At 40.9% G+C, this 26,795-nt stretch overlaps 1 protein-coding gene and 1 long non-coding RNA gene across 2 annotated transcripts; one reads left to right on the top strand and one right to left on the bottom strand.

Moving 5' to 3' along the window:
* Positions 1-506: 506 nt before the first annotated feature.
* On the bottom strand, positions 507-15,552 carry NDUFA12 (NADH:ubiquinone oxidoreductase subunit A12). Its single transcript, XM_052774284.1, has 4 exons — positions 15,452-15,552; positions 11,290-11,372; positions 10,227-10,314; positions 507-778 (listed from the first exon to the last, which is right to left on the bottom strand). The coding sequence occupies exons 1-4, from the start codon at positions 15,538-15,540 to the stop codon at positions 598-600; spliced, it is 441 nt and encodes a 146-aa protein (XP_052630244.1). The 5' UTR covers positions 15,541-15,552; the 3' UTR covers positions 507-597.
* A 326-nt stretch (positions 15,553-15,878) lies between these two features.
* On the top strand, positions 15,879-17,817 carry LOC128135393 (uncharacterized). The gene is made up of 2 exons (XR_008233070.1): positions 15,879-16,773; positions 17,195-17,817. It is a non-coding gene; the product is annotated as an uncharacterized LOC128135393 (long non-coding RNA).
* The last annotated feature ends 8,978 nt before the right edge of the window (positions 17,818-26,795 follow it).

Genomic DNA, 26,795 nt, shown 5'->3' with positions numbered 1-26,795 from the left:
CTGAGTTCCCTTAGGGGCGAGATGTCAGTTGATTACTGTAGCCTTACAAGTTTTAGATTATGTATCATACCATGTTGTAATAGAGCAATGCATGCATACTCATGCACAAAGAATTTATGAATAAAAACTATAATCCTTGAGTGGCCTCATTATTCTAATTTGTCTTATAAACATTAAAGAGATGGCTTCCTAAAATAGTACATGAATAGTACATTATTTGCCATGCAAAGACTATAATAAGATAACGTTAAAGATGAGAATCCTGCATTTCAAATTTATATTTGTACTCTGTTGATTGGTACAAATGAGAGAAGTGACTGTCACAAGAATGTTTATCATGCTAAAAAGAGTTTGAGAGCTGCTTATGTGAAGACAAGAACCACTGACAAGATGACAGAAAGCCCAGTATCTTGACGAGATTAAGACTTGTCATATATTCTGTCCTCTACCTCTTCCCAGTGTTTTCTCACTTGTTTTCCCCCCAATTCAATAAACTAAACTACAACTGTTATAGGAGGCTTTTATTTTGAACAAAACCAGTGAAAATACAATTTATACTGAAAGCCAAAGCAGAGGCAAGTCACATTTTTTTTGTTGTTATTTGCTAGCTGTTGTAGGTGGGATCCACTCTTGAATCTTCTTGCGAGTAGTAGAGTAAGGTACATACTGTCCAGGAGTGCCACTTAGATTGAATTTATGGTTCTCCCAGATAAATTTACGAGCAACTGGTGGATGAGTAGTTGGAGGGTCATCGGTCATTGAGTGAAGCCAGCGATGCCTTAAGAGGAAAAAGACACACTGTTATTAAGGAACATTACATGATCTGTAACAATCCTTCCTCTGACTCCCAAGGGTTCTCCTCTGAACAGACACCAAGTATTTATTTTGAGAGGTGGTGGTGGGGTGGAATTTAATCCAGTATGACACTGAATGAGACTACAGGATACTGATTTAAAGTAATTACACAAACATAACTGGTAAGTAACAGTTCTGCTTCCACGCAACTGAAAGCACACCCGAGTTTGAATTTCCTCTTCCTTTGTATGCTCAGTATTTGGGCAGAGAGTATTTCATTGTTACATGTTTGTATGGCCTTAACCAGCCAGCCAGGTCAAGGCAGGCACTACAAATGACAAAACCACAAGGTTTGGTTTTGTTGCCTGGGATTTTTTTTGTTGGTTTGGGGAGGGGGGTGTGTGTTGTTGTTTTTTAATTACCAGAAGACTAGGCTGCACAACAATTTCAATACCATCTCCAATGCATTCATGAGGCTACCACTTGGGATATGGATTAATGATGTAGGTTCACCTAAAACAATCACATAAATGTTTACTGACTGCACAATGAAATTATTAATACCAATCAGTAATGGGGTAATCACCAAGTGATTATAGTGATTATCCTTTACCTATGAACTAAATGTCAATCCTGCCCTGTGCAAACAACATTAATGATTAAGCAAAGTATTTTCCGTAACAATTTACTGAAACACTACAGCAGGGATCAACTGAATTGATTTCATCCCATTTCTATTTCAGTGCCCAAAGCAACTTTCAAACCTGAATAACATTTTAATTATCTGCCAGTTTACATGTACTTCATACTGTATGCACAGTTATGACAGAAGTGAGGTTATGAATTTTTTTGCAAGCTTATATATTTTTTACTGAGGTAGAATTAAAGAGGCTTCTGCTAATCAGCTTTTGCCAAAGACTTGACCTAAAAATAAGAAGTCTTCTATTACAGTTGTTATTAGAAAGCCTAAAAATTGCATCTTCAGCCTTTAGCAACAAATCCGGCATGCTTCATCAATACAGCAAAACAAACCCACAATAAAAGTAGTGAGAAATAGACCGACAAGTATATTCTAAATCTGAAGAGCTCTACAGAAGGCTGATTATCCTTTCAGTCAAATAGCTTCTAGACATTTATTTCAGAATCTCACTTTAAAAAAAAAGTACAAAATCTCACTTAAAAAAAAAATGTCAGCCACATGTTCATTTTCTGGAAGTAAAAACCAAACAAAAACCCCAAACGAAAGGCACACATTGTAGTACTAAGGATTGCCAGGCAACTTGAATACAAAACCAGATGGAACCATAAGATCCTTTAAAAGTAAGAATAAAAACCTTGTTTACAGGTAAAGCATGGCCTCTTATGGGAAAAGTCATCCACTCAGGAGTTTGAAAATTATACACACATTCAGATGAAGTGACCCAATGCAACATGAATGGGAAGGGGATCCCTCTCTTCCTCCCCCCACTCTCCTCTGTAAATCTGGTATCATTTGAAGTATACATTTCTCACTACTTGTATTAAAGATTATGATTTTGGGTAATGATTTCTGTCTGGAAGAAGGCAGCCCCATAGCACTACTAATCACCATGTGGTCTAAGAATACAGGATCAGGCCTTGCTCTATTTTAAACCTAGTATTACCAGCCTCTGAAATGCCCTGGCCACATTACACAAAGCTCTGACCTTAGATGAACTCCCTCCCCCAATTCATGCCCATTATAAAAATTCTGTGTACTCGTGTGCTTCACACCACCTGGGATATCAGGTGTCCTACGGCAGCTAGCATCAAAGTTGGCAGAAACACTGTAAAACAGCTTGACAGAGGTGGGATCATACGCTCATTCCCAACAAGCCGGCTCTCCATCGCTAACACAAAGAAACACACAGTTTGTGGCATGGGAGGAAGGGGAAAAGAACAGTCCATGTATCCATATACATTCTGCCAATACTGACTTAAGTACTGCATTTCAAAATGCTTTGTAGCATCAGTCCAGAGGAGCCTCAGCTTTTCAAAACCGCTTACCATAATGTATAGAGGCAACTTAAATTCACAGACCTTCACCTAGTGACATTTCTGGTAATACTGGATAGAGATCCTGCAAACAAAAACCTATTTATATACCTGTCACCATGCCTCACCCTCCTCATGCTCCCCCAAGAGTCACGCACACCAACAGGACAAACAAAAAATTGCCTTCTCAGACAGAAATGCAGTTACAAAGGCCCTGAAAGACAGGCTAAAGCAGGTGGAGCACAAGAACTGTATTAAAGCTCAGTTAAAATCAACTAGATTTCAAGCTTGCATGATGTCTGGCACCCCTGTCATGACAAAGGTACTCATGTTGTACACTTGCTCCTTGAAACACCAGAAAAATCATCACAGTATTGACTTATTTACTTATTTAACAGAGTAGTTTTATTCTGTCATTTAAACTACCATTTTGCAGCTTTTCTAAGACTAAATCCACGAAGTGTTTTAAAATACAGTATTTTTGAGTAATTAATATATTTGCTTTCAGGATTTTCTGAACCTCTATAACATCAATATGAAATCAGGCTCAGATTTAAACAGATCAGCAAACCCAAACCTTAAATCCCATTTTCTCACTGGAAAGTAGAAGTAAAATTGCTCACCTACAAGACATGTCAGTACTGCTCACCTACAAGCCATGTTGGTACAGTCACAGGTACTGAAATACCTGAAGAGATTTCAAAAGTTTCTTTAGAACTCCATCTGCTATTAAGTATGCTTATATTTAAGAGTTTTGGCACTTAAGCCTGGTCTCAATGGATTCCCCTTAGAAGCCAAACACGTTACTTACAAAAGCATTTCAGTTTGCAGAGAGTCTGTTCTCTCAAACAAAAGCTCCCACTCTCCACTTAGGCAAAAATATGTAAAATCTGAAAACTTTATTTTGGGAAGACTTTCCCTTTGACAACCTCCCTCAAAGAGTCCTTTGAAGCCTTGATGTCTCATAGAGTCTACTCCCAGATGCTAAAGAAAAGCTTTTCATGCACTAGATTGAACAGCATGAATAAAGAGATTTGATGTCTTGCAGATGGCCAGGTTTCTATACAAACTCTGCCTATAAATCCATGCATGGATAAACAGGATTTAAAAGCAATTAATAACTTAAAACCTACAAAGAAGCAGACAACTTACACAGAGCAAAGAAAATCAGGAGGATAGCAGAAGCTCTGAAGAGGCTGAGGCAGCTTCCTGAATCACAGAGCAGAGTCACTACCAAGCAGACTGAGGCTAGCAAAGCCTCTGGACTTTTCCTTGGGTAAACAGATGAAAGATACCTCAAAGTATCTTCAAACGCTCTCAAGACTATACAGAATTTTCTCTTGGACAAATATTTAAAAGCAAGGAGATTTCAAACTGAAGCTACAAGGGACCAGAGCCAATCATATGATGTGCAAGCTGTCAAACGAGAACGGATGCTACACAAACTCCGTAGCTACTACCATATGTGCATCTGCAGGGTTCAGGCACTGTCTACATAAGTTCAGGATGTTTGCCAACTAGTTAGCATTCACTTTTTTCAAGCAAGTTAACCATGCTGCAATAAGACAAAAGAGAAGTGAATATGTGTGTTATGGTCAAAGGGCAGAGAAGAATGGGAAGAGAAGGAAAAAGGGACAAGAAACATGTTTTTATTTGTTTACACATGGGAGGTAACTTTGATTTCTCATGCAAGAGAAAAGCAGCCCATTTACCTGAAAACACCACACTAGCATTTAATCTAGGTATAAAACCCACAAATTTATTGTGAAGCTACAGAAAGGACAGAAATTTTACCTCCCCTTCCTTTTCTGTTCAACCTTTTTGTTTTGTTTTCCTTGGAGGCAGACTTGAAAAGCAGCAGTTTCACAGGAGAGTAGCACATTTCTTTACATTTCTTAGTATGTTGGCACTTTTAAGTCTCAGATGCTACATTCCTCCCTCCTTCAGCTGTCAGATCAACTAACAAAGAGATGTAGATTATTAAACTTAAGTTAAATTTGAAATATTTTGTTGTATGAAGTTAGCATTCCTGAAGGTCCTTCCAAAGTGTCAGACTTGCACCATAAGGAAATAAACATCAAAGTACAGGCCAGACATTACACGTACATAGGACAGTGCTGGCAAAATAAAGTGTCCCTGCAAAAGGGGAAAAACTATTCTCAAAATATAGTTCTTTTTTCCCCACAGGACATAACATATTGAAAGAGCAAATTATTTTTAACTAGTTTGTATACATAAACCACTTGTCAATTTGTTTTTGCAACGCATTTGGCCAAAACTCAAACCAAATTACTTTAAACCAGATAAATGGTAAATGAACATGAAGTGTGCGGACAGCCACAAAAGGCTTTGAATGTAGTGCAGACGAAGCACACCTACCATCTAGGATATCAAGCCTTGACTTGCATGGACTTTACATACTCTCCAAAGGAAGCCTTACACCACAGCATAACCCTGTTGAAAGTGGAAAATTGGGTTCCAAATTTCTCCCCCTCAGTGGGCTCAAGCTGAACCTTCCAGAATCATCCAAACGCAAACTCATGCTCTTCCAAATTTCAGCTGCAGGAGTATCCTGATCACGGAATAGCAAATAGGAACCCATGGCAGGAATAAGCAGACACATAGGCAACTTTTTGCATGAGATGTGAACATAACCTGAAAGTCAAGACTGATATAGGAAATTTTCTGGGGAAAAAATGCTATTCTCTCCTCTGATCCCAAACAGATTAAGGACACTGAGATATGCAGTCCTCTCCCCTCACCTTGTTTCAGTGGAAATAACCAACAAACCCTTAGATGTGAGGATCATAGAATCAAGAAATACAAGTGTGGAAGGGATTTAGACACTCTGCATATGCTTTATGCCCAAGCAAGTATCAGCTACATCCACATCACTCCCAGCAGACACCTGCTTAAGTTGTTATGGAGTTGCTGTAATACTGGCTTGCTCATCTTCCCAAACCAAGTTATACCAGTGAAGATGAGTAGAATTTTTTAGTGGTAAGGATAGCAATGTCCAATCTGTATCACTCCTTCTGCGATTTAAACTTACTTCTTACTCTACCCAACTATCTGTGGAAGACAGACTATGCCTTTCCCTTCTGCAAGAAATTAAATGCTTCAAGATTACATCCATGGTAATTTCCAATCCTTTTTAAGCAACTCTAATTCTTTCCAACTGTTCTCAGAGGTCTGACTGTCCTTGCTGCTCTTCCCTAGGCTTCTCCCACTGGTCTATGTGTGTATTTGTTTTTTTTAGGAGCATGGTACCCAGAGTCAAACGCTATACCCTATATAAAAGTCTTCCTGATAATAAACAGAAAGGAAGAGTCACTTTGCATGACTGCAGGCAGTAATTCTCTCTACTTCACAGGACAGCACACTTCTTTCTCAGCACTATGATAATGTGGACTTCCTCAACCTGCCATCCCCAAACACCTAGATCATCCTGCAGCACTGCCCGTTGCTCTCCTCCTGCACACCATAAAGTAAGAGGCTGCAGGTGCCAGAAGAGCAGGGTCCTGCCCTCTGTCTCTGCACTCAGCCATATGATTTCACTCCTCCTTTTCCTCTTGTGATCATGAAGTGAGACAATGCAACTTGCTACGTTGCCAAACTTAGGAGTGCAGATAACCTGAGGCTGGTAATAACATTCAAGAAAAAAGCAGCACTGACCTCCTTGATTCATCTATCTATATTTTACACCCCTAATATTTCACTTCTCTGTGCAGCCTTTGATTAAGGGGAGGAAAAAAGCTGACCCTGCTTTAAGCACACTTCCTTACTAACAAACATGCCCAGGACATTTCACCTAGGCTTCAGCTTGCCTGTGATCCAAGCCTGCTTCTACCAGGGCAGGTGGGAGGGTGAATGGAGAGAACTGTAAGCTCTATAGCCCTCGCCCTAGGAAGAGAGCAAACTACATTATTATCAAGAAGTACACATTCAAGATAGCCAGTTTTACTATGAAAACTCTTTTCTTTGCCTGTGAAAACACTTTTGGTACCTAACTAATACTTACAAGCTGCTCAGGGATTCCCAAGGAGTCACATGTTCCTCTTAAGATTAACACTAACATTTTCTTCCCCAAAACCTTTCAAAAGCTTTTCTACAGAGCCGAAAATATACAATATTAAACCTGAAAGTCATTTATCCATATCATCTTCCTGCTTGGTTTTCGATTATTTTTGAGCAAACAGAAAAAAGTTTTGCTTGTAATGAGTGTATCTGTGTATAAGTTGTGACTACACCTGAATATGAGCACATGCATGAAGCAGCATATGCCAGTTGTATAAAATAGTATCACCTGGGGCTCCTGGAGGTGATTTGCTAACTGTAGTATTTTTAGGTTGGGACATCAATGAATGAGGAACACAAGCTGATACTGGGCATTCTAATGTTAACAGTAAAATGGAAATGAGCATAACCCACAGCCCAGCAATTGGAACGATTCTGTAACAGAGACATCTATGAAAGCACTAGAGTGCATACACGCATAGGTATAAACAGATTTAACTTTTATTGTTTACATGTTCACAGAGCACACCCAATCAGTGTGTTCAAAAATGGAAGTACTAAGTCCCTGCAAACAACACGCTCAGAACAGCAGGAGACAAAACAAGTATTTTGGCTTTTCTAACTGTCTAACAGTGTAGAGTATGTCTTTGTGTAGGAAAAAAATGTGCCCAAAATCTTGTATAGCATTACAAGAAGATTAATACTAATAATTCCCAATGCAAGTATTGAGGGAATTTAAAAAAAAAAAAAAAAATCTAATTAACTTGTCTCCAACAAAGTAGATACCAACATCTTGATTTTGAAGATAAGAAAAGAAAACCCAGAGTAACAAAGAACACAACTAAATCAGAATAAACCACAAGCCTACATATTCTGGTACAGATTTTAAAAAAGTAACAGTCTCAATTCCCTGTATAGTAGACATACTGTCAAAACAACTCTTGATTTCCTTCAGTCTGTGATTTCAGTACATCCGTTGTCAAAAGACATTACTTCAACTTTTTCAGAATACTGAAAATATTCAGTAGTTCCTAAAAATGCTGCTTTTTCCTTTTCTCCAGTATCTGACAGAAGGTAAAGGGTAGCTAAATGAATTCTCATTTATTTTTTCCAGACAGTTGTTTTCAGAACTTTTCAAGATACCAAAATGCTTTCTTCCAATTCATCACACATGATGAGGTCCACCTGATTGTATTTCAACAATCATTCATATTCCACAATCCTGAAGCCACACAACTGACCACAAAAATTATACTTTAAGATGCACAGTGTATTCAACAACCAGAAACATGGAGAGAAAAACCTCTAGTATGAGTTATACTGGGAAAAAAAAAAAAAGGAAGAAAGTGTTTTTCCTGTACATCTGCTAGTGTTCTCTATACTTCCCAAGAAAACAGTGTAATCAGTAGGATAATCAGTAGTGTAATCCTACATACAGTAGGATTTTTATAAGAGTACTACAAAATCATTACAAACTAGTTAGCATTACTATTTAAAAAAGGAAAATCTGAGTTAGCCCTGGTCTTAAACATCAATTTTGTTAGAAGTGTCATCTTTAGGCATGACAGTTGCAAAATATTTTCTGAAAGTAACATCAGCATTAACAATGTAGTAGAACCTGCTTCCACCTGCAGAAGGTAGAACCACATACCCACAAAACGCTCTACTGAACTGAATTAACTAAAATCCAGAATAAAAAAAATCACTGTTTAGAAGAAGTATTCAGATCACAACCCAGCTGTTACAATGGTACTTTATATACTTCCCAGTTGACCCAAGGATGACAAACTTGACTCACCTTTCCATCTGTAGAAGGGAGGGCTAGTGCTTTAAGAAATAAAAAAACCAAAACAAAACCAAAAAACTGAACAGTACTGCACAACTAAGTTTCCTGACAAAAATACCTTAGAACACAGGACTGTTTACCTTTTCATGCCCCATCGCACTGACCAGTCTTGAAAAATCATAAAACGTTTCCTGTTTCTTCTAGGCCATTTTTTTTCCACATTGATAGGAAAACAAGTTTTTCTACCTCACTAATTTATTTGATCTAAACAAGCTACTTAATCCTAGAAACATCACTTTGATACTCAGGATGAAACCCTTTATTGAGGTTTGTAAGGACACAATAAACAACACATAAGCATGAGTAAAGAAAAAACAAACCAACAAAAACCATGCCTCAAAATAAGGGAAATCTTGAAAACCAGCACAGTCTAACAGTAAAAGGATAAAAACTAGAACCAAACAACAGTTATTGCGCAGATAACAAGGAACAGCCCCACGCTGGCATGAACATGCTAGTTTTGGAGACTGTAATGTCACTTCTAAAAAACAAGGCCATTAAGCTCTTACTGGAGAAGACACAAAAAAACATTACCTGCATTAAACGTAATTTTAAGGCTGCGAGAATTTGAAAGAAAATTGACTACCTAGACAGTCTACCCACGCATTTCTCAAGTATTCTAATGAGAACCACAATTTAGGAGTTTAGATCATCAGTCTCAGCCTTGGCACAGAACATCTATCACAGGAACAATAAAAACCAGTGTTTACCAATGCTCAGTCTACCCAAGCACCTCTTACCTCGTATCACCTTTCATTACTTTGTGGCTGAAGTGCTATTCATATTCCTCAAGAATCAAGTAGAGATTGGTTTTGCTAGCTTATACTGTTACTTTATTTGGTATGTGTTTCCCCCCCCCCCCCCCCCCCCCCGAGTTATTTAGGAAGACAAAAAAAGTATTAACATCTGTGTGGCCAGAGACCTTCTGGAACTCAAGGTTGTACAGAATTTTTACTGAAATGCACAAACAGAAAATAAAACCTTAAGAAAAATTATAGTCAAGTAACAGTCAACATACAGAGCATCCTGGCCCTTTGCTGTTCATCATCTTGTAGAGTATCAATGTGTATCAACTGAAACAATTATGCTGTTAACAGCTGTGGATTAAGGAATGTTGTTCCATCGTTGCCTTACATTCTTTAGGTTCTTGTCCAGAATGGATAATAAAAATATTGTTTCTACCTCCAGCTGCTGAATGCTATTGTAGGCTTTGTGAAACCATTAAGATGGAATCACAACTAATAAGGAAAATCGGAAGACTGCCTTGACCTGCTCAATCTGGCTGGCAAAATGCTTTTTGCATTCCAAGAAGCAATGAGTGTGAGTGTCAGGACAGTGAGCAATATAACACTATGAATGCAGTTCAAAATTACAAGTAACCAGTCTGAAATCTTCTGGTCATATATAAGATGGTTGTGTCCAAGAAAACTTTATTACCATAAAATTTTGGGGTTTTTTTGGTTTTTGTTTTTAATCTTTTGCTTTGTGATACAAGAAAATATATAGGCAATTACACAATTAGTATCTGTCCACATTATTAAGCTAAATGGTTTACCATTCGGGGGGCACCATACTTCCATCAACTTCCCAAAAGGTATTTTTGCCATTCATTTCATCAGTATAGATGACCCATCTGTGTCGACCTTAAATAAACAAAGAGAAATATTGTATTAGCTCAAAAAAAAAATTCTTTTCATATAAAGGAGAGAATTCATGAAAACACAAGAAAAAGTATTTTGACTGAAAGGATCAACCATTATGGGCACTTATTTCAAAGTCAGTACAGCTTTTATTTTCCTAAGTCTTCTGTATTTCCAGTGTTACTGTATTTTTATATGGCTGAATCTAACGCCTTCACAAGGAAGCAAGTATTAGCTATCGTAAAAGTGATGGGAAATAGGAACTCAGACAATTTTCAGGCAGAGAAACAGGTTTGGGGATTTTTTTTCCCCATTAGAAGGAGTCTTTTCCAAAAGGACATCGCCATTAGTAACCTAAGATTAAACTAAGTTTCACCCATATAAGACCACCAACCACCTGCTTTCCCAGGTACCCTACAAGTTAACATACAGTAGGCAGAGCTTGGCCTAACCAGCGTGTCAATTGCTTATGTGTCACCTTCGTTGTTTTAGGTGCTACCTTTTTAAGTACTCTACAAATGTTATTTAAAATCCAATTACTTAAGGTAATAGGAAGTTTAAGCTAACCTGTGTTTTTTTGCCCTGAAGTGATCATATAAGTAAGTACAGCTGTGAGGCAGTTAAAAAGGCAGTTCTCTTTCTTCCCCCACCTGTTAAGCTACCAGCTTTTAGGTCAAGGACCAAATTCAGCTCTCAATCACTTTATCATATAGGTATACCTACATGGAGAGCACGTGACTGGCTTATATTTATCCCCTATTTATTATTTCAGATTGACTATGTTTGCGAACAGAATTGAGGGAAGCAGCAGAGAGACAGAAGATGTCAAAGCATTTCTATGAGCCCCTTCCCTAAGGCTCACACAAGTTAAGAACGAGGAAATCGTGCAGGCAACAAGTTCTATTTCCCTAGCAGAAACTACACAACCTATACAAAGTTGGACAGTCAGTCAGGAGGCGTTCACATTAGTACACATACCAAAGAAGTTTCTTTTGTCTTCATAATATTTGTTTCCATATTTGTCAACTCCTATCAGGGTACCAGTCTTCAAATCATTGACCCTGTGAATTCCCAAAACAACAGTTTCAACTGACATCATCTTAGAATGAAGTTGTGATAGAGGTTTCAAATGGCTTGATAAAAATCTGTAATGAAAACTCTTAAACACACACATGTAAAACTGTTAAAAAAAACTATTCAAGTTTAAGGATTACAAAACATAATCACCAATTCCTGCAACTAATGTCAGCGTGCCTTTACTGTGCGCCCCGCTGACAGGATAATAAAAGTCATACAAAAAGGCTTTTGGGGGCTATTATTTATTTGAAAGCTCTTTATAGTGGAAGATAAAGCAACTCTGCAATATAGCACCATTTAACGCCCACAAAACCTTAAATACTGCAGAAGGGAGTCCCAGAGACACAAGTTAATTCACTTAGTTGAAGATGTTACCATCCTTCTCAACTATTTGTTACCACCATTTCATCTTGAATTGCCATGGAAAGTGGTCAGCACTGAAGCAGCTTAAGAGATCTCACATGTCTGTGTGGGCACTAACCTCCAGGAGATGAATAGTAATATTTTAAGCCATTGTGGCTGCTTGCCAAGGAAATGCATGCTAAACCCTAAATCACAACTGTAACTTTCTAGCTTTTGTCTAACCCTGAAAGATGCAAACATTTACCCTGCCACTCTGGGAGACTTACACTGACCCAGATAAAGATATATACCAGCTTCAACTCTTTATACAGAACATATTTTAACATGACTGTACATTTCAATAATTAAACTGAACCTATGATTTACATTCTATTGATAAAACCTTAAAAATACTTAAGTGCTCTTTTCCCCCTAGATCTGCATCTTTGCTTTCCTTTTTACTGACATTTATCCCAGGCAGCATTACATAAGGAAAAGTTTACTCTCAAAGGTTTTAGTTGTTTGTAGTATTATACGCACTCTCAACTCAGTCCGAAGTGACAGAAGGGATGTGCACACGCATGCTTCTGTAGTTGGGAGTTATAACCCACAGATACAGTTTTTTTGTTGTCTTTTCTCCCAGGGTGCATGAAAGCGATAATCAAACCACCAAGTACTCATTTTAAACCTCTGTGGTCCCAGGCTGAAAGATTCTGACACAGCTCTCCTCTGTCAAAGAAACAAAGATCTCTAGCTCAGCTATCCAAACCCGAGCTCCCAGCTTCAGAAAAAGAAGAGCCATTTGACTGCTGCTCTCCCTTCCTTCTTCCCCTCCCTTTCTTGTAAGGGTTCTTATGCCCTTGTCCTGACTTCATGCCCCAAATACTGATATCAAACACTAAGAGGTATGCATGGCTTCCAGAGGACACTTTCCAGCCAATTTCACTAAGCCTTGGGTAAGGAGAATGTTTCCAGGCACATAGACTCTTAGTAATTTGACTTCTACTGCATAAAACCCGTTCCAGCCACCTTAGTGGGAAACATATAGAGAAAAGCAGGGAAATCCAGAGTAAAACCCTTGCACAGAAAGAGACTCCTGACTTGGGTAAATAATTTTTCCAAGTTACCAGTAATTACTTCTTAAACACATCGATTGTTGCAAGAAAGATACACCTTGATTACTCTTCCTGCAAGCACCAAGTCTATTCCTTGAGCTGGGACGGAAGATTCAATGGCTTTAAAGTTGAAGGGGAGGCAGCAGCTATGTTTGTGGCTGGTACGGTTATGAGGATCAGATGCGATTCTCCACCTAGCACGCCTCTCTCCTAACTCCAGTCTTCTGAAAGAAAAAAAAAAAAGAGACCACTGCCTCCAGTCTTGCCTGCTCCCTTTTTCTGCGTGGTAGAAAGGTGTCAACACAGCCTGTGATCTTTGACTCACAGAAGCTCCCTGGCAAGACATTCATCAAGATGTGATTCAGAAGAGGCACTCTGGTGAAACCTAATACTCAAACTCTTCTACACCTTTATTTCCCCAACTCCATTGCTTCTTGAGAACTGCCAGTGTAATAGCTACAGCCTGAGAAGGGAAACAAAGTGGAGAAAACAACTTGGGTGGATGACCGAAAATAATAATAGTAAAATACTAGCCAGGGAAATCATATATTGTCTTAAATTATACTGCTTAACACCTTGAAATTTCCCTCTAAAAAGCTGTGCAAGGGGAAGCTCTATCTGAGCTGCTTTCTACAGTGGAGACAGAAAAGCCAGAAGCTGCCTGTCACCACAGCTGGTAGAAATACAAAGCTGAGACCTCCCAGAAGTCAAGCTGACTTCAGAAAAGCATACAATATTGTGCCACAAAACAAATGAGAAAATAATTTAAATAACTGCAAAGGGAGCAACACATTGACTGACAGGAAGAAGACAACATGCTCAGCTGAAAGAAGAAATATGGAGCTGATTGAAGGTTACTAGCGAAGTTCCTCTAAGAATGTTGACGTTAGTAGCCTCGTTTAACACTTTACAGGGCTCCTGACCAAAAAAAACCCGAGAAACCCCACTCCCAAAAAGCACAGGGGCCTGACAGATTATGGTATTACCATACAGGGGAAGGTCACGTTATTGTACAGGAAGTTCTGTACTGTTTTCAGGGCTGGAGTGATACCACCAGAATGAAATTCAATGGTATTGAAGCTTCTATAGCACGAGGTGATGCACCTGGAGACTAAGATCTGAAGCACTGTGTCTGTAATCACAAGGAAAACATCTGGATGTCACAAGGCAATAATGAGCTGCCAGTTAAGTAATGTGTGGGGGAAAAAAAAGACAAGCTGATCCTAGGATGCATCAGGTGAACTGAGCTGTCTTCAGTGAACAAAGCAAGTACTAAAGCCACTGCATGAAAATACTGATGAGGCCTGATCAGAAACTGTGTAAAATGTTATGTTTAACTGTTCAAAACAGATCAACTTGAACTACAAGAAATAACAGAAAAAGGGCTATTATGATAACTGGGGGGGGGGGGGAAGTCTTCATGAAGGCTCAGAAAGCTTGGCTTGTTTATTCTAGCGTAACAGCCCTTGATATATGGCAGGGAACTTTACCTTTGTAAATCCTCCCTCTCCCATACTCCTGACTTCCTACTGTTCATTAAAAAAAAGGCTTTTTGGCTATGTGATCATTCCTACAACATTCACCGTACCCTGAAGAAACGTTCTACTACTTTTCCGAGACCAGCTACAAAGATAACACAGGTTACTGACACTGCCGAATGTGGATCGTGTACCATTTGGACTTCCACCCTACATTTCATCAAGGATCTGAAGGAAAAAGTGTACCTTAGTAAATCTGCAGCTCCTCCTATTTGGGAGGAGCTTCAGACACGCTGTCAATTCAAAAAACTCTTTGTAAGGTCGAGATGAGATGCGAGTGGGGAAATAAAACAGGAGAAGGTTTAAGTGGACGAGCGTAAGGTTCTGTGCTTGGGGAACAAAGTACACAGACACGACTGGACGCAAAGGCTGCAACTAATTCTGCAGCAAATGCCACTGGGGCTAGACGGCACCCAGAGCCGAGCACAGCTCAACGGGGACAACCCACTGCCGAGGAGGCAGACGGACGTTCTGCAGGGTTAAAGAATTACAGCCGGTAAGGCAGATGAGTTAATTCTCAGCTTCACACCGCAGGATTTCAGCAGGAGCGCGGCTTTCAGGTTTGCGCACCGGACAGCCCAAGAGAGCCGCTGCCAACCTGAGGTGGCCCGGAGCAAACAGCCGGCAGGCCAAGCGCCGTGCTCCTCCGCAGAAGCACAGGCTGGGCACCGGGAAAACCTGCCTGGGCAATACTGACAGCTCAGCACCGAGGAACCCACCAAGAAAAGAAAACAACCGCCCCAGCCCGCCCGGGGAACGCTCTGACCACGGTACCCGCTGCCGACCGGGCCTCAAGGGCGCCGAGCCGAGCCGAGCCGTCCCGCCCGCAGCGCGCCGTCCCTCGGGGGAGCGCACGGCGGGCCGCACCGAGCGGCCTCCTCCTCGGGCCTGGCCCGGCATCGCCCGCCGGGAGGCAGAACCCGCCGACCCCGCTTCGTGCGGGGCAGGCCGGCCGGCCGCGACCCGCCAAGGTGACCCGGCGGGGCGGCGAGGCGGGAGCGGGGACCCCCCCACACACACCCACCCACCCACCCACCCCCCGCCGCCTTCCTCCGGGCGCCCCGTTACCTCAGCAGCTGCCACAGGGCGCCGCGGACGCCGCCGTGGCCGCCGAGGTGCTTCAGCGCCCGCTTCACCAGCTGCACGTACTCCGCCATCTTGAGGCGGTGCCGCCCTTCGCCCGTCAGCCGCGGCTCGGCCCCCTCGCCGGGGCAGCACCGCCTCGTCCGCCCGGCGCCCGAGGGAAGGCGGCGAGGTTGAGGCGGCGGCTCGGCGTCCGCCATTTGCTCGGTGCTTGCCCACGCTCGGCGGCAGGGCCGGGCGCGGCTGCGGGTGGCTGCCCGGGCCGCGGCCTCTGGGGCCGGGCGTGGAGCGGGCCCGCCGAGGCTCTCCCTGGCCCGCTCCTGAGAACGGGCGAGGAGGGAGAGTTAGACCCCTCCGGGCAGCCCGGTGCTGCCCTGCCCCAAAGAGCATTTGGCTACTGCTGGCATGTGAAGATCAGCAAGAGACAAAAAACTTCAGGATAGGGACACCCCCCCCCCCCCTCCCTTTTTAATATAAATGTCTACCGTCTGTCGCTTATTTCACACAGGTCACAAGATCTGTGATGAGGAAAGAGTTACCAAGACCTGTAGCGAGGAGTCCAGGATTGCCTCGACCAAAAATGGGGAGAGAAGAGAGGTGACATCTCGCCCCATGCAGACTGTGGGTGACGGTCAGAGAAGAGCTTAACAGACCTGCCTCTCCCTGGCTTTTCCCAACTCTGGCAGGCCGTTAAGGAACGTGTATCTCTTATCCACCTCTCCACCCCGCCATCTCCATCTTGTCCCACTGCCTTCTCCTGGTTCTGTACCAGCAGGAAGAAATATTTTTGATGGCCCTGCTGTGGACATCGGGAGTTCTTAACTGCTGTAGCTGCGAGGCTGGTCTGGCAAGGCGCAGAAACTACTTCACTGACCTTCACGGCCAGCCAAAAATAGATCCACAGTGCCTTGTCAGAGCAGCAGGACTTGGAAAAGCACCCGGTAAACACATCATCAGCGCTGCAACCGGCACTGGCTGATGAGTGGAACCCGGCGGTCTGTCAGCACGGGGAGGCCAAGCTGCTGGGCGCTGACGCCATCGGAGCTGGGGATTTGGGAAGGCACAAAGCAGGAGTCGAAGTGAAAAATGAAGGAGATGGTGTTGAAAGGAAAAGGAGACTGGGAAAAAGGTCTGTCAGCCAAGTTCACAGTGTGGAAATATAATACACGTTTCAATGTGAAGTCTAGTGGTCTACGTTTCCCATTCACAATGTTTTAATTTGAACACAAGTGATTTTGTGTTCAAACACAAAACACAAGCCCTGCTGATTCAGTGCTCTGTCCTCTAACCACAGCATCTGTTTCATGGTAAGTCTCAGGCTTCAGTACACTTGTTGCAGGTTATTTGCATTTTCACAATCAAAACTCCTAGAAAATTTATTAAATATGTTAAAATATGCTCAGATAACTGTATATTAGCAGGCAGAAAAACAGGGAGGAACATTTACAGTCAGATTTCACTCATTTTGTTGTCTGTAACTTCATACACAGAAACCATTATTTTGATGTAAACTACTGACGATGGAGTGTAAAATACGAAAGAAATGTAGTTTAAATTGGGTAAGCCAACTTTTGAGGCATTGGGTAGGTTCCACTCTTGAAGCAATTTCTAAGTCTATTCATGATTCATCTAACTGGGATCATTTTCATTGACTGAGTATAATTTCCATGAGCATTTCCTGTGCTGGCAGTGGAGTAACATTGGGGTTTGGTTTTTTTTTTCCCCAAGGGTTAAAACGATCTGGATCACTTCACTGATCCATGTGGCACCATGGTTCTTGGACTGAGACCACTGTGGAGGACAAGGCATTGTGACACAAAGCTGGAAGAATGGATCAACTTCTTAATGTGACTTTGATCCTGCAGAAGATTTTGTGGAAATACATTCTTAGTAGCAGGAACATTTTACAGCATCTTCGAATTACATTTTGATTTTTGTTTGTACTATTTTTCTCCATTAATTCGGTCAAGTGAGATCCCCACTGAAAATTTCATTAGCTCGTAACTGCTCAAGTCTCATCAAATCTACTTAAATTGTTTTTGTTAATGTGTTTGGTCACTGAGCATGAAAAAAGAACATACTACTGTGTTCAAAATTCTCCCTGAACTCGGTGCAAATGTCACAGTCGAATACAGTGGAGTGCAAATGCAAGTATAGCATCTTTCTAAGAATTTATTGGGGCATCTTTGGGAGACAGCATCGAAATGTTATAAAACTCATGCACCCATAAGAAATTTTTAATTCCCAGTTTTTAAAATGTAAGACTCTGTTAGATGTTGCTTTTGTTCGCCAAAAGTTAGTACACTGAACCTCACTGCCTCAAAAACTCTTGCTAAACATATTTAATGCTGCCTTGTTTTTCTCATGTGGTCCAAGTAAATGGCACAGAATTACTGACAGAACTCTTTTTCAGGCCTAAAAAAAACCCCTCTCAAGTCTGAACACATGAGTTAGTTGCTTCTTTTCTAATACAGATTCAGTGTAACAAACAGGAACGTATTTTTCCAAGATAAACAAATCAATTTCCTGAATGACTCAAAGGATGACACGCAACTTCCCTTGACTTTGATAGCACACAACAGTCTCACTGAATCCTACATATTTTAGTTTTTCTTTAAAGAGCTTTATTTAGTGGTACAATTGATCTTGAAAAACCTAAGTTCATATATTCTCAGAAAGTGCAAAACCCAACCGATCTACAGAGTAATTTAGTATTTGCATTCTACCTTAGAAGAACTATTTTTATTTAGCTTGTCTATTCCATTGCCATTCCCCCTATTCTTAGTATGGAAAGTCACATAAATTTATTCTGCAATGGTTCACAACTGTGGAACATACATGTGCAACATTAATTGGAATTCCTTTTGTTAATTAAACTAAGAAATCCAACAGAAGAGAGACTAACAAATAAGACCAAACTATGTAGATTTTGAAAACATTATCACTTCCTGCTCCGTCTTTCTAAAATTGCAAAGTTCCAGAAGCAAAGTCCAATCCACAACACAAGTCTCCGCAAGTCAGTGTCCCACAATACTCAAGTCCAGTCTCTAACCATAGTTTCTCTCCCTCTAGTCTAAACAATGCAGTCTCTAATGCTTTCACTAATGGATTTTTTAGCCAGTCCTATAATCCATACTATTTCCTGAAAGCAAAATGAAAAAGCTTTTCTCACTTGGGTTCAATTGCTTTAAATTCATAGCCTGGAACTAAAGTGTAATGTTACTAAAAATGTATATATTTTATAATTTTGAAAAACCATTCAAATATGTATATACCTCTGTGACAACAGTAAAACACTTAAAAACCCCAGAATAATAAATTTACTGGCACTTTTAGGCAACACCTGCCACTTTGTCTTCCATTTCCCAATGGCAGAATTCCACTGGCTACAGGGTGAAAGAAAAACTCATTTTACAGTTGTTTCTCAGCTAGCCTTCGTTAGCCAAAGTAGGTGGCTATTCAGTTTGCTGCCTAGTAAAACTCTAAGATGAAGCAGAATTGAAGTCGTTGTAAAGGAGCTTAGACACTTTGTGAACAGCTTCTCGGAAGGGATTAGACTGCAGGTCTGCAGAGCACCAGAAGTCTGCAGGACCAAAGCCACAGGGTCGGCTGCTCCTAAGTCTCTCGCCAAGTGACTTTCTTGTTTAGGAAGCTGGTATTACCAGGAGGTTCAGAGCATGGCAGTTTGGTCGTCTGGATGTCCAGTGGACAGTTCTGCTGTGTGAAATGCGCTGTATTAATTCGGAAGAACCCACGGTGGAGCAGCTCCGTCTAGTTTCTCTGCTCTCGCAGGCAATTCCACCACAGAAGTTTAGTTAAAAGCATCCCCAGAACATTGCTCCTGTGCTATCCCCCTTTCCCCTACCACTCCACACAAGCCACAAATACTCTTCTCTCCTTCCCAGCACCCCACCTACCTTCCCCTAATCCAAGCACAGTTAACTTGAAAATGTATTTGAGCAAGCATTATTACAAGACCCAGTTACTAAAAAATAATCAGGAAATGCATTAGTTCAGCCAGTATCAACAGCCCCAAAAACCTGAAGTGTCCAGATGTTGATACTTGAAGATGGTGATACTGGAGTGGTCCAAATGACATGCTATCATCTCCAACCCAGTGACTCAGAGAACACAGTCGGTTCCTACACTAAAGTCAAAATGCACAACCCTGACTTCTGATGAAGATTCATGTAGGAGAAAACTGTATTCTGTATTAGCCCTTGTATATCAGAGGGAGGATAGGGCTTTACACTAGGGAGCTCAGAGAGTAAGGGAAGACTGAGGTGGCTAAGCAGGGCTGTTCACAGGCATGTATTAATGCAAGACTTTGCACACATATAAAGAAAAACAGAGGAGCTTGTGAGAGATGGATTCATATGATGAAGTACAAATGTTCTTTGGGGTTATTTGATAGAGGTGTGAGGAGAAAAGGCAAGACTGGGTGCTAGGGATGTTTGTTGAGTAGAGGGGAAAAGGGAGATGCCATGGGGAAACAAAATTGGAGAGTTCCCAGACAAGTTTTTGCTATTGACTAGAAGAGCACTTTTTTCTAGAGAGCTCTTCCCTTCCGAGGTGACTAAAAGGCTCTGGAAAGTTACTGGTATGAGAAAGAGAGTAACTGATTAGCTGTCTGATTGGGGAACAGGGCTCAGTAGAAGTTAGAGCGGGTCCAGAGGTGGGCCATGAAGATGATCAGGGGGCTGGAGCACCTCTCCTGTGAAGACAGGCTGAGAGAGTTGGGGTTGTTCAGCCTGGAGAAGAGAAGGCTCCGGGGAGACCTTGTAGCAGCCTTTCAGTACTTAAAGGGGACCTACAGGAAAGATGGAGGAAGACTTCTTACCAGGGTCTGTAGTGATAGGATGAGGGGCAATGGTTTGAAACTGCAGGAGGGAAGAATTAAATTAGATATAAGAAGAAATTCTTTACGATACGGGTGGTGAGACACTGGAACAGGTTGCCCAGAGAAGTTGTGGCTGCCCCATCCCTGGCAGTGTTCAAGGCCAGGTTGGATGGGGCTTTGAGCCACCTGGTCTAGTGGAAGGTGTCCCTGCCCAGGGCAGGGGGGTTGGAACTAGATGGTCTTTAAGGTCCCTTCCAACCCAAACCATTCTATGATTCTAAGTACTGAGAAAAGGAAGATTTTAAAACAGAGGCAAAAGTGAGCCTGGATTAAGTTCTGATGGGGAAGAGACTAAATGCTTATTTCCAGCTCTCATAATTAATAAACTCATTGCATCATCCAAACTCCACATTCATTTATAATAGAAGACAAAGACTAAAAAAAATTACACATTTTCAATTATCATTGAGAAATCACTTCTGGAATAGATGAAAATTTGTGATAATGTCACAATTTTAAACATGAATAAATTCATTATTTATCCAATAATATTTAAAACTGAGATAAGTAAACCTGCACATCTGAATTCTGTATTTCTTTCAAAAGAAAAAAACCCGTGTTCAACCATACTCTAACTTCCAACCTAAAACTGATCCATAATGAATCAAATAATATTTTCCAAATACACATTATTGCATTATATGACATGAAGATCTGTGATCAGGGTTCATTACAATACATATTGCTATCTAGTGTTTTAAAAAGCAAAAAATTGGTAAATTAAATTTTACAATAAATTATTACAATTTCAAATTCATAGGTCAGAAAGTAGTAAGCAGGGAAACAAAGGGTTAATAGCAACAAAGATTAGCGAACAGCAAGATATTGCAGCTATCACAAATCCCAGAGACTAAATATAATTGACAATACTACAGTGTGTAATAAAAGTGTGAAAGATCCACAAACTCTTTGTAATCATATACACTGTTTTAGGTCTATAAGTCAATCCATATAAAACACTAACAAATTACTAGGTTATTGCAATTGTTTTCTATAATAGAAAGTTACAATTTATTTTAAAAAATACAGCCAAAATAGAATTTACCAATTTAGCCAGGTTTCAAGACATTTACAGTGATTTTTTTTTATACAACAGCAAGACAACGACAGTGACATTGTAATGCTTACACAGAAACTGATGTAATAGCAAACTGCAAAGGCTGAACAAAATGAACAGACTAGTTTCAAAATGAACAGAGTGACTTTCACTGACACTGAAGATTACACAAAGAGAATAAATGTATGGACAGGTAAGTTTGTAGCTGCAGAAGGTATTGCAATGAATGTACTTTTAAAAAAAGTTTAAAATACAACAATTATTTGCACCAGGAACTTTACCAGCATGAAACAAGCAACCTAAACCTAAATATATGTACAACATATACTTCTGTGAAAAATGTCTGAACTAGTAAGCTTACTATGTGTAACATTGCTCCCATCTTTAAATTACAGGATTCTAAAATGTATAAAATTGTTTTTCCTTTCATGTAATTTGTATTAAAATGATTTTTCTTGCTCTTAGCATTGAAAATTTTAAAGCTGTTGAAACTAAACTTGTCCTTGCATTGGCAAAGAGACTTCTTGTTTTTTGGCTAGTAAACGCCACAGTCTGGTTAAATCCTGATTGGGTATGAAAACCGGCAGACTGCTGAAGATCAAAAAGTTGAAAAATGAAGGTGAAAGGAAGAGGTCACAAAAACAATGAGATATTTTAATGTCCATGGTGGAGTGAGCTTCATTATTCACATTTTTGTTAGCTGACTAACAATGTTACTGAACAGCACAAAGTAAACCAGTAATATTAGCCAGCCTTTCATTCAGTAGCAAAGAACATTTATTCACAAGACTATATATGACAATAAATCACACAGATGGTAATGTGAGATCATGTCATCATAAAAAATAGCTGCTAGAAACACTAAGGGCCTGAGTTGAAGGTAACTTAATATGCTCCATTTAACCGAGCAGCAGTTATCTTAAAAAACCAAAACAACAAAACCAGAACTTCACTGTTTAGCCTTTCCATGAGCTGTTGCATTATTCTCAGATGACTGCAACGGTTAACATCCAGAAATAAGGAAAACCCATGTTCATCCCTGTATTAATTTACCTGTTTTAAAGCTCCCATTCCTGAGAAAACCCAGTTATGCCTCAATCCTTATCAAAAGCATGAATTTATAGTTTAAGAATGATTAATCAAATTATTTTTAAATGAATAATGAAAATTCTTGATGTGCAAAATGAGTAGCACTGAAGCAACAACCTGCAGTATGGGATCCAGCTTCTAGATCATCATAAAGACAAGAGAGATTACTTGCCAGCAACATAGACCAGCTGCACCGTACCTTTAAATCAATACTGAACTTACAATGAAAATTTATTATTATGAAAAAATGTAAGAAAACTTTGGGATAAAAAAGGTTACTTACCAGTAGCCAGAGCTCTTTGCAATGCATTGTGTGTACGCACATTTGCTCTATAGAGGTCCGAACATCAGAGGTATCCAAGATCATAAAATGGGGTTTTTTTGGCCCTCACAGTACTGTGGGCATGCACTTGTATCTCTCCCTTTTCCTTGACTTGACAGCAAGCATAGAGTTACAATATTCTGTCAGCCACACATACCGAGGGAGAAGGGTATATGGTTATCGCATATATGGACAACACACAAGTAGCTAGAATCTCTTTGAGATAAGCAACTTTTCTTTATGTGCATATCCATATAGATGGCCACACCACAGATAATTAAGTACCCCAGTATTCTCAGGAAAAGGTGGCCGGCAGAGACTTCTTGGTTCTTTGGTTGAAGATTTGAACTAGTTGTCCGGTTTGCAAAGATATGAAACAGATATTATTGAGCAAAGCCTCAAATGTAGTCTGAGAACTATTAGAGAATATCGTGATTACTGATGGTGACTCAACCATACTGTTCAAGTGAGGTAATACAGTCTATTACCTAGTTTGGAGGTGGTTATCCTGTTTGATTTCTCAGCTGGTCAAGAGAAATAGATTAAAGATAATCTGAAAGTCTCTGTCCCATGCAAATAAGAGGACAATATTCTCTTGCTACCCAACATGTGAAGGCAAATCTCAGACCTGAAAATACAGGATTTAAAAAGAAAAACATGGATGGGTGAATTTCCTGATTCAGTGATCTGGCAGAAATCCCAGATGAAGTCCAAGGGATTTGCCAGGAAAAGAACAGTAAAAGGTGTGGGAGGGGAAAAAGTCAGCCATCAGGATTTGGATCTTCTGCTGCCCAGCAGAGGTGATGGGAATTAAAAAGAAAAGCAAGGACATGTTTCAAACACCTGAATTTAAACAACCTGATGGAAACATGACCAAGGTTCTTGTGCTTTTGATTTAACACATCCTAAGGAAGTAGTCTTGACCCAGCAGTCAGTGGTAATGGCAGTCCACATGTTACTGAAGTAGGCTAACTTGTATTCAAGCAGACTAGGGCGCAAAGAGGAAGCAAAAACAGAAATCCAGAGAAAATAAGGTTCTGAGGCCATCTCCTCCAAAACAATGCTCTGAACAGAAAAGAAAAAAAAAAAAAAAAAGGGCAAAAAAGAAGCATACCAGCTATGGAAAGGTGGCTAAATACCCATCAAGGACTACAAGAACCTTGCTAGGGCATGCAGAGGTGCGGTCAGGAAGACTAAGGCTCAGCTAGAACTGACATTGGCCCAAGATGTCAAGAACAACAAGAAAGGGTTCTTCGGATACGTGAGCAGTAAGCAGAAGCACAGGGAAGATGCAGACAGGGCAGGGAAACTACTCACTAGTAGAGTTCTGCCTGACAAGGCAGAAGTTCTCAATATCTTCTTTGCCTCTGTCTTTGCCAGCACAGCTGGACCGCAGAGCACAGGATCAAGTAGCTACAACAATACATGTGTTGACCCACCAGCAGTGGAAGAAGGGCTGGTCTGCAGCCTCTTGCAAGGGCTCAACCTGCATAAATCCATGGGCCCAGAAGAAATCCACCCTAGGGTATTGAGACAAGGGGCTGACATTGGTGCAAGGCCACTGTCTATCATCTCTGAAAACTCCTGGAAATCTCCATATAAGAAAGAAGTTTTTTACGCTGAGAACAATCAATCACTGCAGCAACCTCCCCAGGGATGTGACGGAGTCCCCATCACTGGAGGTTTTCAAGATGCGACTGGACAGAGCGCTAGGCAATCTCATCTAGGCTCCCTTTCCCACAGAAGGTTGGACTGGATGGTCTTTCAAGGTCCCTTCAGACCTGGGCTGGTCTATGATAAAGATGGATGCGCTGAGGGATTCAACTGCTAAAGATTTACATCTGTAGCAACACTGGTATTTTCTCAGCTGTTTCCAAAGCTGGACAGCACCCTGCGAGAGGGTGTATCAGCTGAATCGTTTGGCCAGCTGTAAACAAAGAACTGCATATCACACCTGAGGCTCAAGCTACGGACTAAAAGATTTCTGCAAGGATGTGAGAGAGATTTGCACAATGTACTGCATTTAGAAGGAAAACAAGCTTTTATTTCCATTATTTACTGTTATCTCGGTTACATGAATCTGGAGAATATTGGAGTAAAACTCTTCCAAGAGTATTGGAATGCCTCAGAAACCACCTGCAAAATATTCAGGAGTAATGTGCTGTCAGCCTCCTTAAAAGGTTTAACACAGAGGACTCTGAATCTCCCACGCCTGTTAGGGCCAGAAGTGGGTTAGGGATAGCACAGGGCTAGAAAGCAGGGTCAGAATTTCAAAGGAGAGCTGGATTGAAGAATGATATACCTCCCACCTGCAACCTGGTCCTACAGATAGCAAGACGGACCTCTAACTGCTGGGGAGAGAACAAGCACAGCATATTGGCAGCAACCGCCTTTCGTATTTCCATAAACCCTGCTGCTGAGATGCATACCTCCTGAGACGCAGAGAAGTAGTCCTCATGCTGTTCTCCAGGGAACATAGATGAAGAGCTTGAACCCTGTGCCCTTCAAAAGGTGGAATGTGGGAAGAGCTCAGCTGCCATGGCCAGCTCCAACACTGAAGGCCGTCCTCCAGCAAGTCAGTAAGAGCCCTGGCAGAGCAGGGGGGATGGTTCCATCCCATCGGGGTCCTCAGCACTGAGTGCTTTGGTCTGTGGTATTGGATATGACCGATCCTGTAGTACAGCCTCAAATTACAGAGCTTGGGTGGAGGAAGATCCAAGCAGTTGTTAGTGGAATTGAAAAGAACATAGAAATTCAGTGTCGGAGGCAGTTCTCTGATTCTTTTTGGCTCGATGAGATCCTCAGGTGCTGAGAAAAACTACAGAACTCACCCAAGCCTCATCTAGCAGTCTCTTGGTGTTAGCGTGGCCTTGGAGCTGCTACTGCAGAGTGGGCAAAGGCCCCCATTTAAGCTGATCTTTCGGCTAAGCAATTTCTGGTGCAACCATGTGTTCTTGATTGGGTGAGGCTTTTCCTCACCCAGTATTGCCAGAGAAAGAGAAGGTTTATGATAAATAGAACTCGGCCTTGATCCAAGATTTAGATAATCCTAAATGCTCGTGTCAGAGGTAGACCACCACTTTTACTAGGATACTTCTCTCATTTTAAGCAACAGGTATTAAATGTGCTAGGGATGTATCAGTTCCTGTTGCAAAAGGAGGAAAGAAGCAACCAACCATATGTCAGTGTTACTCATCAGTGAGGCACATGCCTCAAGATAGAAAAACATTTAAACCCATCCTTAGATGGAGCTATGGAGCATGATTCAGGCAACATATATGAAATATCTAGACCCATTTCTAATAAGGAAAGGAAAAGCAGCAGAGACCGTGCTCCCATAGGGAGGGGCACTGGATTTGACAAACTCAAATCTAAAATTTAAAAAATAATCATACGAGACTGGTTGGAACTATATAGCCAAAGGCTTACAATAATAAAAAAATAAAGACATGAACACAAGTTAAGAGGCATCTAGAATGCCTCCATGGTTGTGCACTGAGTATGAAAGAGGGAGGGTTAGTGTGAAAAAGCTTTAACTTCTGAGACCAGAAAAACCAGGAGGATGCTGTCTTTGAATACCTGAAGTATATACTTCTCTGTTAGTTTTTTATTGTATAAAACAGCTGATGTCTACCAAGACATTAATACTACAACACAGTATTCCTTTGCATCCACAAAACAGTCAGTACTGATCCTTTGCTGCTTCGCTTTTGATAAACTGCATCAGCATATCATCAGAATATTTTAAAATGTGAATTTCCTCTACTTTCCCTGCACTTGTAATGATGTCCAGTGTTTCATTCAACAAGAAACAAATCTCTCTTCAAAACAACAGAAAGAACTAAGTTTGGTTATAATGGTCTTGTTTCCATGGAAACACTGGCCTTTTTAGGATGTTTGCTGATGTATTTTCCATTTGATCAGTGAGAAAGAACTAGTAGCAAAACACTGAAAACACAAC

Source organism: Harpia harpyja, chromosome 23 (genome assembly GCF_026419915.1).
Source record: "Harpia harpyja isolate bHarHar1 chromosome 23, bHarHar1 primary haplotype, whole genome shotgun sequence".
NCBI classification, from domain to species: domain Eukaryota; kingdom Metazoa; phylum Chordata; class Aves; order Accipitriformes; family Accipitridae; genus Harpia; species Harpia harpyja.
Note: the sequence above shows the minus strand (reverse complement) of the source record. Positions and strands in the feature narration are given on the sequence as shown.

Excerpts from the sequence above, each read along its gene's own strand:
- NDUFA12 (XM_052774284.1), bottom strand. The coding sequence starts at position 15,540 with ATGGCGGAGTACGTGCAGCTGGTGAAGCGGGCGCTGAAGCACCTCGGC. Across the intron at positions 11,373-15,451 it reads GCCCTGTGGCAGCTGCTGAG|GGTCAATGATTTGAAGACTG; the intron begins GTAACGGGGCGC and ends GGGAATTCACAG. Across the intron at positions 10,315-11,289 it reads AGACAAAAGAAACTTCTTTG|GTCGACACAGATGGGTCATC; the intron begins GTATGTGTACTA and ends TGTTTATTTAAG.